The following is an 18,247-nucleotide window of genomic DNA, read 5'->3' on the forward strand; positions in this document are numbered from 1 at the left end:
CGCTCTCTCTCTCTTCTCAATTGTACTGGGAGGGCATTTAATGCTTTGCCGTCGAGCAAGGCAAGTGGACAAGAAAGAGGCTCTTTGATCCACAGGAGGCCTGGTCAATCTGCCACAGATTAATCTCACACCGTCAAAACGCTGGAAGTCGCTTGTCCTCTCTCTCTACATCGTTTGTCTCTCTAGTCCTTCTTCACCCTCCTCATTCTCCTTCTCTTCTTTGTGAACTTATTGTGTTTAAAATATTAGAATTATAGAATAAGATCTTTATGAAAGAAACTGTAACAGGACAGGCTATATTCATGATCCAAAGATTATTTTCTTCTTCCATCCTAAAAAAACTATTATAGTTATCCAGCGTGTAAAAGTACTGATAAAGATTTGAATTCTTGCCTATTAACACAAACTACTGCACGACTGTAGTTTATCCTTCCCTTAGATAGATAAGTACCGCCGACTTTACCAATTTATCATAGCATTTAAAAACTTTGGCGAAAGCCTTTTTTTTTGTAGTAAATTATATATTTTTATTGTTTGTTTTCCCTAGAAAAACCATAGCTCAAAAGATTGCTTTCTTGTCAACGTGAAATAACATCTTGTTTTTCTTTAAGAAAGATGTTAGTTGATCAGCTTCTGGGTTTTAATTGAGTCAACGCAGTAGAATGTTCGATCCCAGCAATCTGAAAGCATTCCTTTTCGGGAGTCCTGGCTTTCAACTTGGCGATTAAATTTAATAAAACGAAAATGCCTGTTCTTTAATCAAGCTTTGAATTCAACGAAACACGATAGCTAGACGCAAAGCATCGCAGTTTAGACAATGTGGACATCATCGTGTCCTTCGTTTCTGACCAAGAAAAATGAAGTCATGAAAAAAGATACAGGCTTTTTGGTATTTAAGTAGCTTAATCTTCTGATGCTGCAAGACCTACAACTAAATATTTGCAAACGTAGTTATGATGAAAGATGATGAAGACGGTGATGATGAGATGATGGACTCGATAAGAGGTGTAATTCAATAATTGATGGTCCTGGGTTGAAACTAGATGCCATTGTGTACCTTGAACCAAAGGCCCCCAGGATAAGACTTTTCGCCATGTACCAGGGTACCAGGGCCCCATCTCTCTCTCTCTCTCTCTCTCTCTCTCTCTCTCTCTCTCTCTCTCTCTCTCTCTATACATACATGAACACACACGAACACACAACACAAACGCAAACGCAAACGCAAACGCAAACGCAAACACAATTCAGATGATAGTCCAGATAGTTGCTGCACTAATTAGCAGTTAGCAATGTACGTATCAAGATATTCCTGTGTAAACACAGTGCTAATATTCTATTCAAGTAGCCAATCTCATTTTACCATTCAATGGATGTATATAACATCTTCTGTTTCCCCTCCCCAAAGTCAATTGTAGATCTAGATCTGCACAGGAAGTTAACAGTTGATATTAACTGCACTGAGACTAAAGCATGTAAAACCCTCATGAGATCCTTGTCGCGCGCATTCGTCGCGTATTAAAATTGCGAAGCATGGCGAAAATGACGTCCCATCTGCTGCATGCTGCTTGTTTATGTAGTCCCAAGGAGAGCTCAAATTGTAGCACTTTAACCGTCACTCTGGCGGATCCGTCATCAGCAGTGCCGAGAGAAGCCATTTTGTATGGAATTTACTTCTAATCCATGGTTTTGATCTGTAACTGGAAACGGATACTAGTTGCAATTATTTTAAGTGTGAAGCAAACTATCCTGCAAACTTTTACTAAGAGGAAACATTTCCAACTCAGAACATGCAGATATAAGATGGCAAATATTTTGAATTCGTGACAACACAAGTAGTTCAAAACCACATCATCCATGACGGAGCATGACCAACAAGCTGGTAAAAAATTAACTTGACAGATGACAGCATTACAAGCTCGGCACAGATTTTGCTCGTATGAATTCTTTAAGAAGAGCTTTTTCCTCATTGATTTTCTTCTTCTCTGCTGAATCACGAGGCTTTAGTTTCCTCTTCTCCTCCAGAATCCATTTGAACAGTTGCCGCTGCTCCTCTTCGGGGATTGGAGGAAGTACTTTTATGGGAGCAGGAACAGGTTCAGCAGATCTCTTCTCAGGAACAGTATCAACTGTGGTCAATATTGGGGCGGAAGTAACGACTGGTATAGCCTCATCATCTTTCTCATCTGGCTTTTTCTTGTAGGCCCTTGCAAACACGTAAACTGCATGTATAGGATTGTTACATTGGTAGATAAGATAGCAAAGCAAAATTATAACAAAGAACAATTATCATTGGAACAGTTTCACCTAGTATAGCAGAGCAATAATTATCTACAGACAACTAGGCAACTAAGGTAATATGTTCAAAAGCACAGGTGCTGCCGTGCAACAATCAACTACACATAGCCAAGACATTATGCAAATGAGATGGAAAAAAGTTAGTTTTCACAGTTATAGTCAGTTGATTGTGTCCCAGTAACTGTAAAGGAATACACATTCATAAGATCTGAACTGGTGCGCGGAAATGTTCACCACTCACAAAGTGGAACGAGTTTGTTGGAACCTACTTGAAAACATGTGGTTAACTGGCTACTTTCCACTAAACAGGATGTGGCAGGCCTTATCTGCCAGTTATAAGCTCTATTAACAAATAAATCATTAAAAAATAAGAACTGATAACATTTGATGGGCATGCCATTCATGCCCTCTAAGATTAGCAAGATAGCATGTCGTTTTCCAAACAAGAGGTAAACAATGTGGAATTAGCAGCACATGTATGATATTCCAAAAATTCTATTTAGCTCATCGCAGACTCATTACATGAGATTCTAGGTCATCAATATCTAAGGATGAGCTGATGAGGTGCTTGAATTTTTCCTGAAGCAAGGTGTATTCATAAGTTGAACGTGCACATTAATTTAGTTGTATCAGTTATCACTTGACCATGCAGACATTGAATTATATATAGTTTTTCCCCTCTTCTTTCTTGCCGAGCCAAACATGCATCTTAATGAGATTTGCCAAAAATAATTGGATCTTAGCTCATACCCTGTCATGATTCTCAAGGTGACTTCGAGTGATCTAAATTAAAATCAAAGAAACCAGGCAAAACAACCCTCAAAACGGCATCCCAATTCCCAAATGATGTCATGATGAGCCAATTTTCAGCCCTATTCCTACAAGTCTTTATTTTGGGCATCAACAAAAGCACAAATTTGGAATTCAGCAAAGGCGTGCACAATGTTTATCAGAAAATGAGGGGTACTTCTACAGATGCAAGTGGCGAATAACTAACAGGAACCTGAAGATCAAATGCAACACCCAAACAAGGAGCTATGCTCATCTTCAAGCAGAAAAAAATGAAGGAAGCTAATCAAAATTAGCCCAGAAGAACATGATGACTTCAGTAGCACAGCTGCAGAACACAGCCAATACTATATACCTACTACACTGCTAGGTCAAACCAACTAAATGGCATAAAGATCAGAAGGGTGTGGGTGGTAAACACACAACTACAATATTTCTGGATCAACTCGGAATTATGTTACTTCCAATCCTTTGTGCCGATATACAACCAAGCCACCTGATCTGCCATGGATTTGTTCATTTTCTACAGTCAGAATAAAAGAAGAAATAAAACTGCCGGAATCTTAGTAAAGAGGAGCAAATCAAAGAATAGCGCGTACATCTCAGCTCTTCTGAGAGATTCCCACCCACAAATCCCTATCATCCATATTTACAGGACAAAGATAGACGTCCAAATCGGCCATCAGATTGCAAGAGATCGAAGAGGGTCAAGTAAACCTAGATCGTATGAAGTCATTCGTGAGAGCAGAACCAGGAGACTGACCTCCGACGGCGAGGTTGGCGGTGAGGAGAAACGGCAGGATGCGGCGGAGGAACCCCTTCTTCGCCGCCGATGGCGGAAGAGGAGGAGGAGGAGGAGGGGGAGGAGCAGCAGAAGACGACCGATTAGCCATCGCCGGAGATGAGAGATTGATCGATGGGTTCGTCTCGGAGTCGAGGATCGAGGTGAGAGCTTAAGGGGAGCCCAAAATGGAGTCTGGTTTCGTCCAACCTTTCGATGGGGGCTAAAGATTATCTGAAGACCAGACTGTACAAGGTTCGTCCAGTCTAGTACGTGGCATAAATTTAGTTGTGAGAATGATGCTGTGCAAGCGTGTTGTAGGAACGAGCTAATTTTAGTGGTTAGTGACGAATTCTCATCCCGGTTGTCTAGTTCTTCCTCATTCGTGAGTACCATCAAGCATCGATAGGAGCTTTTGGAAAATTTAGAGAAGGTGATTATTTTTTCCTCTGTGTTACCAATTTAACAACCAACTCTAGTAGCTCAGTGATGCGATGACTTAAAAATTAATATATCAATCACAATTGATAGCTCAGTGATGCGATGACTTAAAAATAGTTTGACAATGTAGTAATTTACGGATAATATTTTAATACTATTTAATTCAAAGTAATAATGCTTCTATATTTATAAATGGTTAACCATTTATTTAATAATTAGAATGAGAAACATAAATGGTCAATATGTTATTTCTCTTTTTTTTAAAAGAAAGATAAGAAATAGATATAAAGTTAAAGATATATTATTACTTTATTTTACAACTATTATATTCTCATGATTATTTTTATAAGTCATGGCCATAAAATAATTAACTTAAATCATCATAATTTACAGAATATAAATACTATAACAAACCGCATCACAAATGCATATTTTATATCAAAACATTTTTCGCTACAAATATATTATAATATATTATAAAGTAAATTATAATCACATTACACTGTTCAACCTAAATTTAAACCACAATATATCACAATAAATAAAAGAGAACAAATTAGTCATTTGAATTTTGCAATGGAAGGGTAAACTATTTCAGAATTTTTATCCCAACAAAAATATGGAATAGAGATATTCAGAATAAAAAGATTTATTCTATTTTTCTATCTACCCCGTGATTGACATTTTTTTTTTGAATAAATGAGATTGTTCTGGAACATGACACTTATTCTATCCAGCCACACAACCCCCTCAAACGAATTTCGGAACTGACACAAACTACCGTAACTAGTAATGGAAGTATGTACATTTGCGAAGGCGTCTATGACAACGTCTGCATATCAATGATTTTGAGGTGGCATTGATGCAAAGTTACTCTCCCTTGGTGTACAGCTTATAGGGCGAATAAGGAAATGCAGTTCTAGTGTCTCTGAAGAGGTTTCCTCTGATTCCGGGAGGAAGCCTGTTAGCCTTGACGCTCTGTTTGCTCCATCACAGATTACCAATAGATATCATACAAGATTTCCTCGCCTTCTCAGTCTTCAACCTCAGTGTTGAAAACGAAACTAGGGAATGCAGTTGTGATATCCCTGAGATGTCAATTGAGAGTATCAAGAAGAGAACAGCTCTAATTAAATAAAGATTTTGCAATGATGAGTCTGCGAATGTTGAAGGAGGATAAACCAGAATCATACGTCAGGTAAGATAGTGTCATGTTCTTTAAAAGAGTAGGGTGACGCAACACGAAGTCCTTCCATTCCTCTTTGTTAATTTTGCCGTCCTTATCAGCATCAGCATCTGCAAATGTCTGCAGAAGAATGAAAAGGTAATATATTCCTAGGTCAGAAAGTTTATGGAAAAGAAAGCTAAGAAGAAAGGGTCCTCTGTGAATCAGAAAACAGCATGCCTTATCTATTATGGCTTCAAGAAGGTCATCTGACAGCTTCATATTTGACTCAATCAAGATAGCAATCACCATTTGCTTAACCTAAGAAAGAAAACCGTCACAAAGTAGGAAGCTTGAAATTTGTCTGAATTGAACAATTAATAGACTATTTATATAACATGGCATGAGCTTTACATATTCCTCTGAAATAATTAATAGAACATCTGGATCTCTAAAGAGTAACTTTTACTGTGTAAAAAAACCATTATCAGAGATTTATGATTCTTTCCACCATGTTATAAGAACTGACCCAAACTCTGGTGAACAAATTCATGATATTGAATGATTGAAAAACATATCCCACTAAACTTTTGCCAGAACTATATCAACAACATTACATCTCAAGTGACACGATCTTCTGTATCAATCAGAAGAAAGCTTGATAAATTAGCCAGAATAGGACCAGTAAACAGTGTCCTTGACAACAATGGACGTAGAATAATGAATAATCTACAAAATGTCCAGTGATATCAATCACTTCACACTATGCTAAATAATTTAACTCTCTTCAGATTATCATTAGCATTGATGTAGTATGAACAGCATTAAGCATTATGTCAAAATTCAAAAAGGACGCATGATAATCCATAAAAAAAAAATGAAGACAGCATTGCAGTGGACATGGATACAAGTAGCATCAAGTGCTTCATTATGTTTCTACCATATCCCAACAAGGGTTACGTGGCCTCCAAATCGAAGTTATAAAAACATCCTAAGGGCATCAACGTGAATGTCATTATTCTGGAAAAAAAATTAAGAAACAAGCCAGGATGGACAAAAAAATAGTGATCTCTGGATCACAAAATCTTCATACCATAGAAGGTAAAAACATAATACACAAATGATATTGTGATTTAAATAATTCTTTTCCATATACCAGCCACTAGCGACCATTCAGGGAAGATGAGATATTTGCTTGTCAAAACCTCTCAAATGCACAATATACCTAAATTAGTCTCATAATCTCACAGAAACAGAAGAACTTGTATAAAAAAAGAAAACTTATTAGTGAAATTAGCACTTCAGCAAATATATATGAAACTGATCATGGTAGCAAAGGATTAAGAACTACCTCTTCACGTTCGATATACCCAGTTTGTCTCAAATCATACAACCTAAAAGCAACTGAAAGAAATCCAAAAGGAAATAAAGCATACAAACATAGTTCATTAGAAATGTATCTTGCATATATTAGGGAACGCAAATTGATATCATGCACTCGTAGATACTTACAATCAGTTTTCTCCTCTACAGGAGCATATGGATGGAAGACACTGAGTGCATGGATAAACTCTTCAAATTCAATGACACCATTTTTCTTCTCATCAAAAAGATCAAAAACCTGGAAAATGAAGAATAACAATATAAGTCGACATAACATCATATTATATAATTAAAAGAAACTATCAAGATTTTTGTGACAATATTACAAAAAAGAAAGGCATCATAAAAAGCATGCACAATGGAAGCATAACTTTGCAAAATATGTCTAAACTTCTTGCTGCCAAATGCATCATAGAATTTTTACTAGAAAATATGTCACTGATGTACCAGGAAGCATCTCGCATTTTCCAAGGTTTACGTATTTAACACAATAAATTAGTATCTACCTAATGAAATTACCAAAAGAATTGACAATGATACTTAGTCTTTTTTTCAATTAATACTAGAAGAAATATCAAACCAAGGGACATGGACCTTTACTTACTCTGTCAAGAAAAAGATTCTCGCCACTTGGAGTCTTGAACAATGCCAGCTGAAGCTCTTCCTGCATACAAAGTACAAACTTGGTCAATGAAAACACAATAGGACAGCTTGACTAATTTGAATCCTTCAATTGTATCTCCTGAAATTTTTTACTATAGATCAACCTTGTCGTCGGCTATTATTTAAGGTATCAAGAAGAGTTCTGAGCTGAGCACTTCAATTTGTTCATATGTAGATTTGGGTTAGCAAAAACCATATTTACATTTCAAATTTTGCCCACATCAAAATAGAAAAAGAGGTTACGAAGGAAGCACTTGATATGCAATATTGAACCAAAATCAATGGAATTAAGCTTTTAAGTAGATTTGGATACCAATACTCATGTCGACTCCTACTTCTGCACCATGGAAGATTTCATGGAAATCTCACACAAAAGCAACAAAACATGAAAAGATTTTTACATGCCAAATATGCATTTTTAGATGGCTTCACCCGATGCAACTGCAAAACAGCATGAGTTAATCCTTTCATCCCTAATTTAAAAGAAGTAGAAGTGTAGACCCACCACACCGATCCCACAAGAGAGAAAAGGTATCAAAATTAACCACCTCAACTAAAATTCCAGAACGGAAATGCTACCACAAACCCCGTAGATTTGTCTTAATCATTTGTACGCTTCCATCCCCAATTGCAAACAAAATCTCATAGTACGGATCCTATAACATCTCAATTGACTACAAAAGAATCACAAGTCCTGACCTTCATAACAGAATCAACCGGCAGATCCACGATTTCGGTCAGACCAACAAACAAAATCCAAATTTGTGATGAACTGGGAGAGTGGATTCATACCTTATGGATGAGGCCGTCGTCAATAATGGAGCAGCTCAATTTCTTGTACAATTCGTACAGCGCCTCCACCTCGTTCACCGTGACTTCTCAACCCGGTACAAATCAAACTTTAGCCCCTCCAGATCTCGAACAATAGAAACGAAACAAAACAAGGAAAACAACAAGGGTTAGGGATTACAGTATCTGGAATCCTCGGCGAGCCTCGCGAGGTCGTTTAAGGTCTTCTTCCGGGGGCGCACGGTACGAGGCGGGTGATGCTCGAAGCATCCGGCGAAGGCGTAAATTAGCGCCTCGACGATTGCTATAAATGGTATGAACGCCGTGCATAACTTCTCCCCCACCGTCAGAGAGCTCGATCTCTAAGTCCACCACCACAAAAAGGAAAAGAGATCACATCGATCGATTAGCCCTAGATATGCGCAAGATCGAGAATGTTACACGGGATAAAATTTAGATCGGGCGGGAGATCAACACGTACGACGGCATTGGAGGAGAGACGCGAAGAATCCATTCGCCTCCTCGTACAACCATCGGCTTCCCGTGCTCTCTCTTCTCTCTGTCTCTCTCTCTCCCTCCCTTGGCTGATTTTCTTGCTCTCCTCGTTATTTCAAGATAAATACTATTTAAAGTTTAAACAATGATCAACGAGTGAGAATCCTATGATTGGCTCTCAAATCGATTTAGACAAATTTTTCTCCCGCACCGGCACCGCACTTTTCTCATAGTATTTCAGTTTACACCTTCCCTTTTAACTATTTGTATTTAACCCCTGTATTTACAGGAGTCAGATTGAATGACTGTGAAACAGTTAGGGTGTAAAATGATAAAAACCGATGATTAGTAGGGATCTGTTCTTATGGTTTAAGTTTAAGAAAAGTCTTTTCACATTAGTTTAGTCAATTAAGCAATAGCATTACAACGATGGGGGCGGACGGCTCTGATTGGCTGGCTAACAGGAGACGTCGGACTTCGTGATTCGTACCCTGATTGGCGTAGCACACTAGCACGGATTACCCAATTAACCGTATGGAAGGGTGAAACGGTAATTTCAAACGTTACCATCAACCATGCCCACATTCCATCAACGCATGAGTCACCTCATCATATAAGTGGTTGGGACGATAAATCTCATACATGCCACAAACATCAACTATTTTGACGTCTTCTATGATTAGTTTTAGTTATTTTTTCCAACATAAGTGTAGTTTAATTTTATAAACGTTGGATTACATCAACTACCGTGATCAGAGGTATAATTCTATTACATTGATATTATGGTTTTGGATTCCATACAGCAATCATGAACTATGTTCTCTTGTCTATAGGCACGCATGTACGGATAAAAGAACTTATTAATTCTAGCAGAATAAAAGATCTCGATCGGACGAACTGTAGTTAATTGGAATATACTTTACACCTAAGTTTAATAACATGAACAAATTTTGAGACAAAAGATTGGTAGGTATATATTCAACGAAAGAAATGAATGCTGACCACTTGATTGGAGGGCCCAAATGAGTTGGAGCACGTTGGAAATGTGCTGCCAATTTTTGTCTGTGTGCATTGAAAGTTGAAACTATATATAAGCAAGCATTAGACCCTTTTCTTTCTTTTGTGCATGTATAACGTTTAATTATTATTTTATGTTTATGGATACTCTAATTATATTATAAACAGATGAAAATATTTATATTCTTGTGTGGGCAAATAAGAAAATTTAGAGTAGTAACAAATAAGAATAATAAAATATTTATAACGAGGAGAAGAAAGAAAGAAAAAAAAAAGTCTCAAAATGATGTTATTCTAACTTGGGAAGGTGATTGATTCTAGTGACGTGTAGTTGGTGCGGGGTGTCATCACTCTGTCTGTCCTTTTCCGCAAATTAAGTTACTCCAGTTACCTTAGAATGAAAGAGAAAGAAGTTACCTGAGAGATGCTGCTACACGTAACATTAATTAGTAGAGGGTTTAAATTCATAAAATATTTAATTAATTAATATTATTTCAACGTGTTTATTTGAATCAAAGTCAGCATTTAGGGTCCCACTTGGATGCTTGACACTTGTCCTCTATGGTATAATTTACAGTGCCACGTGAGTTTATATTTATTTATTTCTTCTAGATTTGTTGATAAACTAATCTGCACCCTTACAGCAAAGAAATCTGAAAAGCAAATTAACCTTCTATTGAAAATACTAAAGAAATCAGCATCAATCCAAATCTAGTGAGTTGATCTTTTTGTGAATTATGAGAATATTAAAAATTACAGCATTATTGCCAATCTGCGCATATCCTTTTGGTTTGAGAGGCATCCTCACTTTAGTTGATATCCTTTTGGTTTGAGAGGCATCCTCACTTTAGTTGATAACAAGTCCTACAAATAAAGGACCAGGACATCATTTTTTTTGTATGATACAATCAAGTCAACTCGACCCGATCCGAAAGTTTTTGGATTTCGAGTCGGGTCGACCTCGATCCGACCGGAGTCCATAGCATCCGACGCGTTCATTATAGTCATATGTGATCGTCGAGCGGGTTTAATGATCAGCGCTAATTATAGCCCGTAATTAAGCTCTCTCTCTCCCTCTCTCTCTCTCTCTATGTATATATATATATGTATACGGTGAAACTATATTTTACCATCTCATATCTAAATTGTTCACACCCTTGTAATTTCAGTTATATCATTGTATCTTTTTATAATTATATCTAAATTAAAATCATTATTTTTTATATTTAACTCATTTATAAATTTAATTTAAAGATACTCTAGAGATAAAGTTATAAATAATTAAATTAACTGTACAATACATTTAAAATAATACCAATCAGATTTCATGTAATAAAAATATAACAAATATATTGAACATATGTATATTTTAATTATATTTTTATTATTTAAAATTTTATTGATATTATTTTAAATGTATTTTAAAGTCTATTTAAGTATCTATAACTCTGTCTTTAATAAGTAAGATAAAAAGAGTAGCAGTTTCAGCTTACATGTGAGTGAAATAAATTTAGACCGTGACCACATGGAAAAATATATATAATTTCTCCTATGTGTGTATATATAGACTACCACAGACCGCATCTCATATGATTGAAAGCTTAGCTTTCATAGTGTAGCAATGAGGAGCAACCCAGTAGTGATCATGGCTCTGCATACCATACTTTTACAGGGGTTAGTAGTCAACCTGTCCACTGCTCAAGACGAGGCAATCCTCCACCTCCCAGTTCAAGGTAAAGTTAATTGATCAAGCCATTATTAATTGTAGGGTTAAATACCTTTCCTCTCGGCCCCTTTGAACTCTATTTTGGATCCCCCACTTGAAATTTTTAACTGAATAAATATGTATTTCAGAAAGTATTTTCCATGGTGGCTTAGTGTTAGATGATTTTTGTTCAAAGATGGAGGAAGGTAAATGTATAGCTAGTGCTTTGTAGGTTTGTTGCTGTGATAAATGCACATATGTAGAAGGTCGTTCCCGCCGCAGTGCAGGTGCTTAGACAAGAGGCCGTGGTCCTGCGACCCCAATTGTCAAACTTGCAAGCAGCTCCTGGTGAAGATTTAACCCCCGCTAGTCCAATGCATGGACGTGATTTGGGGACTTTTGTGGTGATCCTTGCACTCCGCAAGGATTAGACAACAAGTGAAGCATGAAATTAAGTGTTTGTGTTTGTGCTTGCAGGTAGTTGTCTGTGTGTTGCTTCTTAATAATGTCGTCTGTCTGAGATGCTATGTCATGTAATCTACTACTACTACTACTACTACTACTACTACTACTACTACTACTACTACTCTGTTAGTTCCATGTTTTGGATGGCTCATCTACGCAGAATGCATGTTCTATAGTTAGTAAACAAACATGGATTTTGCTTGAATTATTTGCTTAGAGCAAACAATTTCAGAATTAGCACAATGGAAATCAATGTAAAATTCTTTCGGGTGGAAAGAAGCACTGGAACATAATATGGAGTTGCAGCAGACCTCTATGCATTAGCAGCTGCAGCTTCTTCAACCATTTGAGACACAGGGAGAAGAGTGCAGATGAGATTGCGATCCCCATACACATTATCCACACGCCCTGAGATTAAAATAAATTCCAAGAGAAATAAGAGGTGTTTTTTTTTTTTCATTTAATATGGAAATCAATTCAGTTTAGTGAGATGGATATCAGTTGATACCTGTAGTTGGCCAGAATTTGGAACCTCTGAGCCATGCAGCAGGGAATGCAGCATACTCCCTAGAGTATGGCTTTGTCCACGTGTCACTCATTAGCAGTGATGGTGGGTGAGGAGCACCCTGAAATTTTAACTTGCCTTTAGAATAAAACACTGAAATGTGTTGAAAGAACCCCTACTAGTATACTGGAACTATATCTAAGTTACCTTGAGGACATTATTATGAATGTCTGCTTTGCCGCTCTCAATCTGGGCAATTTCTTCCCTGATGGAGATGAGAGCATCACAGAACCTGTCTAATTCTGCCTGCAAGCAGGAGGACCCATGTTAAATCTTGATAGTGAGAATGAGTTGACAAGGGTAGAAGCTAAGGCTAAGAAAGAGATTAATCAGTTTCATGGCAATACTTTGCTTTCACTCTCGGTGGGTTCAATCATAAGTGTGCCTGGCACAGGCCATGACATTGTTGGTGCATGGAATCCATAATCCATGAGACGCTTTGCAACGTCTTCAGGCTCTATACCAGCAGTAGTCTGCAATAAATGATAAGATAATAAGCGCATTGCAAAGGTATATTAAGAGAATAACTTTGCAGATTTTTGGTCAAAATGAGCACCTTAAACCCTCTTAAGTCGATAATGAACTCATGGGCAACAGTTCCGTTTACTCCACGGAAAAGAACGGGGTAATGATTCTGCAGAACAATAGAAAAGGTAGCGAAATAAATCCAGAGATGATTTCTTTATCTTGAGATGGCTATGGCTGAAATGCTAAGAAGAGGATATATCCTTGCTGATGAACTTGGCTATAAGTGAAATCATAAGGTAAAACATCCATCTAAAACAGCAGAGTAATACCTCTAGACGTTTTGCCATGTAATTTGCATTCAGGATAGCAATCTTCGAAGCGTCAGTCAGTCCCTTGGAACCCATCATGGCTATGTATGTGTATGAGATTGGCAAAATAAGCGCAGATCCCCAAGGAGCTGCGGAAATAGTACCAAGCGGCTGGGCTTTCTCAGGGGGAGGTACCCCACCAGTAGACACCTAAGCGTGAGAAATTAGTCAGTCCAAGCCTGGATGTTGCATATGCTTTTTCTGAATGCTATCTTGCTGACAAAATCATCAGAACTTTAAACCACAATCATATATTTTCTCTTATATAGAGAGATCTAGTAATAGACAACATGAAATGAAAGGACAACAGGACTGAAACTCTGAAAATTCATGTTGCTATTTACTTTGCACTTCTATCACAGAGATATGTCCCACAGTTCGAAAAAAAAGGAGCTGAAGAAATTAGGGAAAAAGGGGCCTTTAAAATTGATCTGTATAAGCATCTAATGTTAATTAATTGAAGGCATCTTACAACTGGATGTGATGGTAAAAATGGTGCCAAGTGCTTCTTAACACCAATAGGACCCATGCCAGGGCCACCTCCGCCATGTGGGATGCAGAATGTCTTGTGGAGATTAAGATGGCAAACATCTGCTCCAATATAGCCAGGGCTGGTTAACCCCACCTGCAAATAAGATGATATTCTTGTTAACATGTCGAAAATATAACTAAAAGATAACAGAAAACAAGGCAGGATTCTAGGAGATTGTATTATGTGATAAGCTCTGATCTAGATACATCATAAATACTTCCATAGGCATCTCATCCAAATCCATAAGTAATGCACAAATTACAGAAAATGAGAACAACAATAACAACAAGTACAAAATACTCTCATCCTGAAGGACTGACCTGTGCATTCATGTTGGCTCCATCCATGTAGACTTGCCCACCATTGTCATGAATAATCTTGCATATTTCATCAATGCCTTCTTCATAGACTCCATGGGTTGAAGGGTAAGTAACCTGACAAAGCAATTGTTAATATATATTATAAAGTTCCCATTGTTGGGCCATTCATCTGTTTTCGAGCTACAACAGCATAAATGGACTTGCTGATAGTATTAAAAAATAACCATCATTTGGGCCTTATGTGTAATGTTTAATCAAGGTTCTAAGAACAAGGTATGCAATGATCGCTGAATGGTAACATAATGTACAAGTTTTGCTAACCAATCGCTGAAAATAAAGCATAGGCAAATGTCCTTTCTCATTGCAACCTTTACTTTCCAACTGACATGATAAAGGCCAGCAGCAGAATAGCATAGATAAATTGGTCTCCAAGGATAAACTTTTTCTGAAAAAGATAAAAATAAGCATACAATTCACAAGGTGCAATATCTATACCATAAGAGCAGATAAGTTATCCTTATTTGCTTCAGCAGCTTTCCTTAACTCCTCGATGTTAATGTTCCCCTTTGAATCAGTTCCTACAGCAACTATCTTCATTCCGCACATAGCAGCACTTGCAGGATTTGTCCCATGAGCAGAGACCGGTATGATGCAGACATTGCGGTGACTGTGTCCTCTCGACTACAATAGGTTGTCAAGTATACAGTTGAGTATCTCAAACATGACAATAAGCTGTATCAGATTCTTCAAAAAAACAACAGCAACTTAACTAAGATTACCTACCAAATGGTAAGCACGAATGACCATGAGGCCAGCATATTCTCCAGCAGCACCAGCATTTGGTTGCAAGGAGAAAGAATCAAATCCTGTGATAGTGCACAAGAGCTCACCCAAGTTGTCGAACATTTCCTTTGAGAAAAGGCACAGAATAGAGCCTGTCGGAATTCTTGTATCTACAAGCTCCAAACATATCTTAACATGAAAGTGTTAAGGCATCCACCAATTCCCTTACCTGATAGCCTTGAGCCTGTTCAACAGGGGCAAATGGGTGAATGTTTGCAAAACTGGGCCAAGTTACAGGCATCATCTCCACTGTAGCATTGAGTTTCATTGTGCAAGATCCCAGGGGAATCATACTGTGACACAATGAGAGATCTTTGGCTTGCAATTTATGGAGGTACCGGAGCAGCTCATGCTCTGTGTGGTACCTGGAAAGTTGAAAACACCTGTCTAAGTACTACACTATAAGATGCTAAATAACATTGAAACTTGAAGGCTCATACGAGTTAAAGATTTGGTGTGTCAAATATGGGCTCTCTCTTGCAAGACCACTAGGGATTGTGCTCTGCACATCTGAAGCAATAGATTCAGCTGTGAAGTTCACCTGAAAATTTTCAAATATCCACCTAACATTAGATTTACCTCACAATTAAAGCTAAAACCAGATACAGTGTATCACAATACTTACAGGCTTACCACCAGCAAACACCTTGAACAACTTGTCAACATCCTCCAGCGTAGTAGTCTCATCAAAGGCCACAGTAATCTGAAAGGAACGCAATCGAGCAATTGATGCATGTATACATCAACTCAAGAAGCAACCTTTGCAACAAAGAGGGAATGACAATAAATAAATAAATAAAAATACACATACTGTGTTCGAGTCAACAATCCTCAGATTCATTTCATGCTTATAGGACTCCTCTGCCATAGCCTTTGCATCAGAGCAAGTAACTTTCACAGTATCAAAAAAAGGAAGATCTTGGACTGTCACTGTCCCAAGCTTCTTCAAACCAAGCGCAAAAACACCGGCGAGACCATGCACCCGCTCAGCGATTACCTTGAGGCCTTCCGGCCCGTGATACACAGCATACATCGCCGCCATATTCGCTAACAAAGCCTAAAGATCCAATTTTTATTCCCCTTGCGAGAATAAGTATCTACAAGTATATTCAGTGAGGCAATTCAGCAAACACTCCATACCTGTGCGGTACAAATGTTACTAGTGGCTTTGTCCCTCCTAATGTGCTGCTCTCTGGTCTGCATCGCCATTCTTAATGCCTGCTTCCCGGTAGAATCCACACTGACGCCAATTATCCTCCCCGGCATCATTCGCTTGTACTCCTGTGACGTTGCAAGGAACGCGGCGTGCGGCCCACCGTACCCCATCGGCACCCCAAACCGCTGTGCGGAGCCGACGACGATGTCAGCCCCGAGCTCACCCGGAGGCTTCAACACCGTCAAGGCCAACAGATCCGACGCCATCACCACCTTAACGCCATGTGCGTGGGCATTCTTGACGAATTCGCCGTAGTCGAGCACCTCTCCTTCGGTGCCCGGATACTGGACCAGAACACCGCAGACATCACCGGACTTGTAGTCTATATCTTTGAGGTCGGAAACGACGACCTTGAGATCGAATCCATCGGCGCGAGTCTTGCAGATATCGATGGTTTGGGGATGGCAATTGGAAGCGATCAAAAAGGTCCTTTTTTTAGACTTCTGGATGTTGTTGCACATCGCCATGGCCTCGGCGGCGGCGGTGCCCTCGTCGAGAAGCGAAGCATTCGACATGGGCAAAGCAGTGAGATCCGAGATCATGGTCTGGAAATTAAGGAGGGACTCGAGACGGCCTTGAGCGATCTCGGCTTGGTAAGGTGTGTACTGCGTATACCAACCTGGGTTTTCCATAATATTGCGGAGGATTACGGCGGGGACGTGGGTGTTGTAGTAGCCCATGCCGATGAAGGACTTAAAGACTTTGTTCATGGAGGCGAGGCGTTGCATGTGTTCCACCATTTGGGATTCAGTGAGGCCCGCATCGAACACCTTGGAGAAGGACATGGAAGGGAGGCGGATGGATCTGGGGACGGTGGCGTCTATGAGGGAGTCGAGGGAGGAGAAGCCGCACGCGCCGGCCATGGTTGTTTGGTCGGAAGGGGAGGCGGAGTTGTGGCGTCGTGGGAAGGTGTCCGATGGGAGGAGGGTGGACGTGGAGATGGAGCGATACTGGCCGACGCCATTGCCATTGGAGGGGAAGGATTCGTAGGGATGATTGGAGAAGAGAGCGGTGAGAAGGCGAGGCGAGCTGTGGAATGGGTGGGATTGCTTCGACTGGTATATGAGACGGCGAAGGATTGCCCGAGACGCGAGGCGGCGAGCTCGCTCCATTGATGTTCGCGTAATTGCCTCAGTGAACTGAGGAGGCGAAGGAGGAGGAGGAGAAACCAGGGGGAGAGAGATCTTGCTTCCTCTCTGCCTCTCCTACTACTCCTGTCACACCGGCTGTTATTCTTCTTTGGCAATGTCTTAGGTATTATAAATTTGGATACTATATTCGTATAATAAATGTTCATATAAGACCCCCCCACAAGTAAGCTATTTTCTTGGTTTACACCCTGCATATTGCCTATTCACGAATCAACCCCCCATTGTGAACGGCACTAAAAAGATAAAAATCCCATTTGTTTAACCAGATTAGTATTTAACTTAATCCAGGGATCTCTATGTAAAAATTTGTTATTCTTCGCATATACTCAATAAAATACTGAGCGAGGTTCCAGTGGGTAGTGTAATACACTAATACGACAAAGATTCAGATCTAGGAAAGAAGGTGACCGGATCCTCTGCAGCACGGACTGCAGAAAGCTTTCCTAACTGGCTGCTCAATAGATTGATAACCAATCATACCCTGGCAAGTAGAAAATGTAGAAGATCCATGCATGCAGGGTTTGCAGAGAAGTTTCTCCCGTAAGGAGTAGGTGAGTTGGTGGTGGGTGAGATGGAGGAGCCAAATGGGGGAAGAAGAAGACAGTTGAATCTGACGTGGAGGAGATGTGGGGGTACTCGTAAGAGACAGAGAGAGGATATCGTATGCCAGTGTCATGCACACAGAACTATACAACGTAGATAAATAAATAAATAAATAAATAAATAATTAGAGGAAAAAGATAGAAACAAAATAACGTGATCTGAAACGGGAGGCGCAGCGGTGGAGGAAGAGGAT

The 18,247-nt window shown here is 39.2% G+C and overlaps 3 protein-coding genes and 1 long non-coding RNA gene across 4 annotated transcripts; 1 reads left to right on the forward strand and 3 right to left on the reverse strand.

Annotated features, from left to right (window-relative positions):
• Positions 1–1,772: 1,772 nt before the first annotated feature.
• LOC140798326 (uncharacterized) lies at positions 1,773–4,300 on the reverse strand. Its single transcript, XM_073152144.1, has 2 exons — positions 3,848–4,300; positions 1,773–2,219 (listed from the first exon to the last, which is right to left on the reverse strand). Exons 1-2 carry the CDS (start codon positions 3,975–3,977, stop codon positions 1,909–1,911), a joined length of 441 nt encoding a protein of 146 aa, XP_073008245.1. The 5' UTR covers positions 3,978–4,300; the 3' UTR covers positions 1,773–1,908.
• Positions 4,301–4,848: 548 nt separating this feature from the next.
• On the reverse strand, positions 4,849–9,010 carry LOC140797630 (calcineurin B-like protein 9). Its single transcript, XM_073151235.1, has 9 exons — positions 8,788–9,010; positions 8,488–8,668; positions 8,310–8,392; positions 7,459–7,518; positions 6,984–7,092; positions 6,823–6,875; positions 5,712–5,792; positions 5,500–5,612; positions 4,849–5,394 (listed from the first exon to the last, which is right to left on the reverse strand). Exons 1-9 carry the CDS (start codon positions 8,818–8,820, stop codon positions 5,340–5,342), a joined length of 768 nt encoding a protein of 255 aa, XP_073007336.1. The 5' UTR covers positions 8,821–9,010; the 3' UTR covers positions 4,849–5,339.
• Positions 9,011–11,407: 2,397 nt separating this feature from the next.
• On the forward strand, positions 11,408–12,193 carry LOC140797851 (uncharacterized). The gene is made up of 2 exons (XR_012110733.1): positions 11,408–11,551; positions 11,756–12,193. It is a non-coding gene; the product is annotated as an uncharacterized lncRNA (long non-coding RNA).
• LOC140797850 (glycine dehydrogenase (decarboxylating), mitochondrial) lies at positions 12,142–17,550 on the reverse strand. Its single transcript, XM_073151531.1, has 15 exons — positions 16,225–17,550; positions 15,896–16,141; positions 15,710–15,787; positions 15,525–15,625; positions 15,254–15,449; positions 15,025–15,150; positions 14,737–14,922; positions 14,242–14,355; positions 13,862–14,014; positions 13,351–13,539; positions 13,110–13,187; positions 12,901–13,026; positions 12,701–12,799; positions 12,497–12,614; positions 12,142–12,396 (listed from the first exon to the last, which is right to left on the reverse strand). The coding sequence occupies exons 1-15, from the start codon at positions 17,410–17,412 to the stop codon at positions 12,302–12,304; spliced, it is 3,093 nt and encodes a 1,030-aa protein (XP_073007632.1). The 5' UTR covers positions 17,413–17,550; the 3' UTR covers positions 12,142–12,301.
• Between the last annotated feature and the right edge of the window lie 697 nt (positions 17,551–18,247).

Source organism: Typha latifolia, chromosome 11 (assembly GCF_019914945.1).
Source record: "Typha latifolia isolate L0001 chromosome 11, TyphaL0001v2, whole genome shotgun sequence".
NCBI lineage: Eukaryota > Viridiplantae > Streptophyta > Magnoliopsida > Poales > Typhaceae > Typha > Typha latifolia.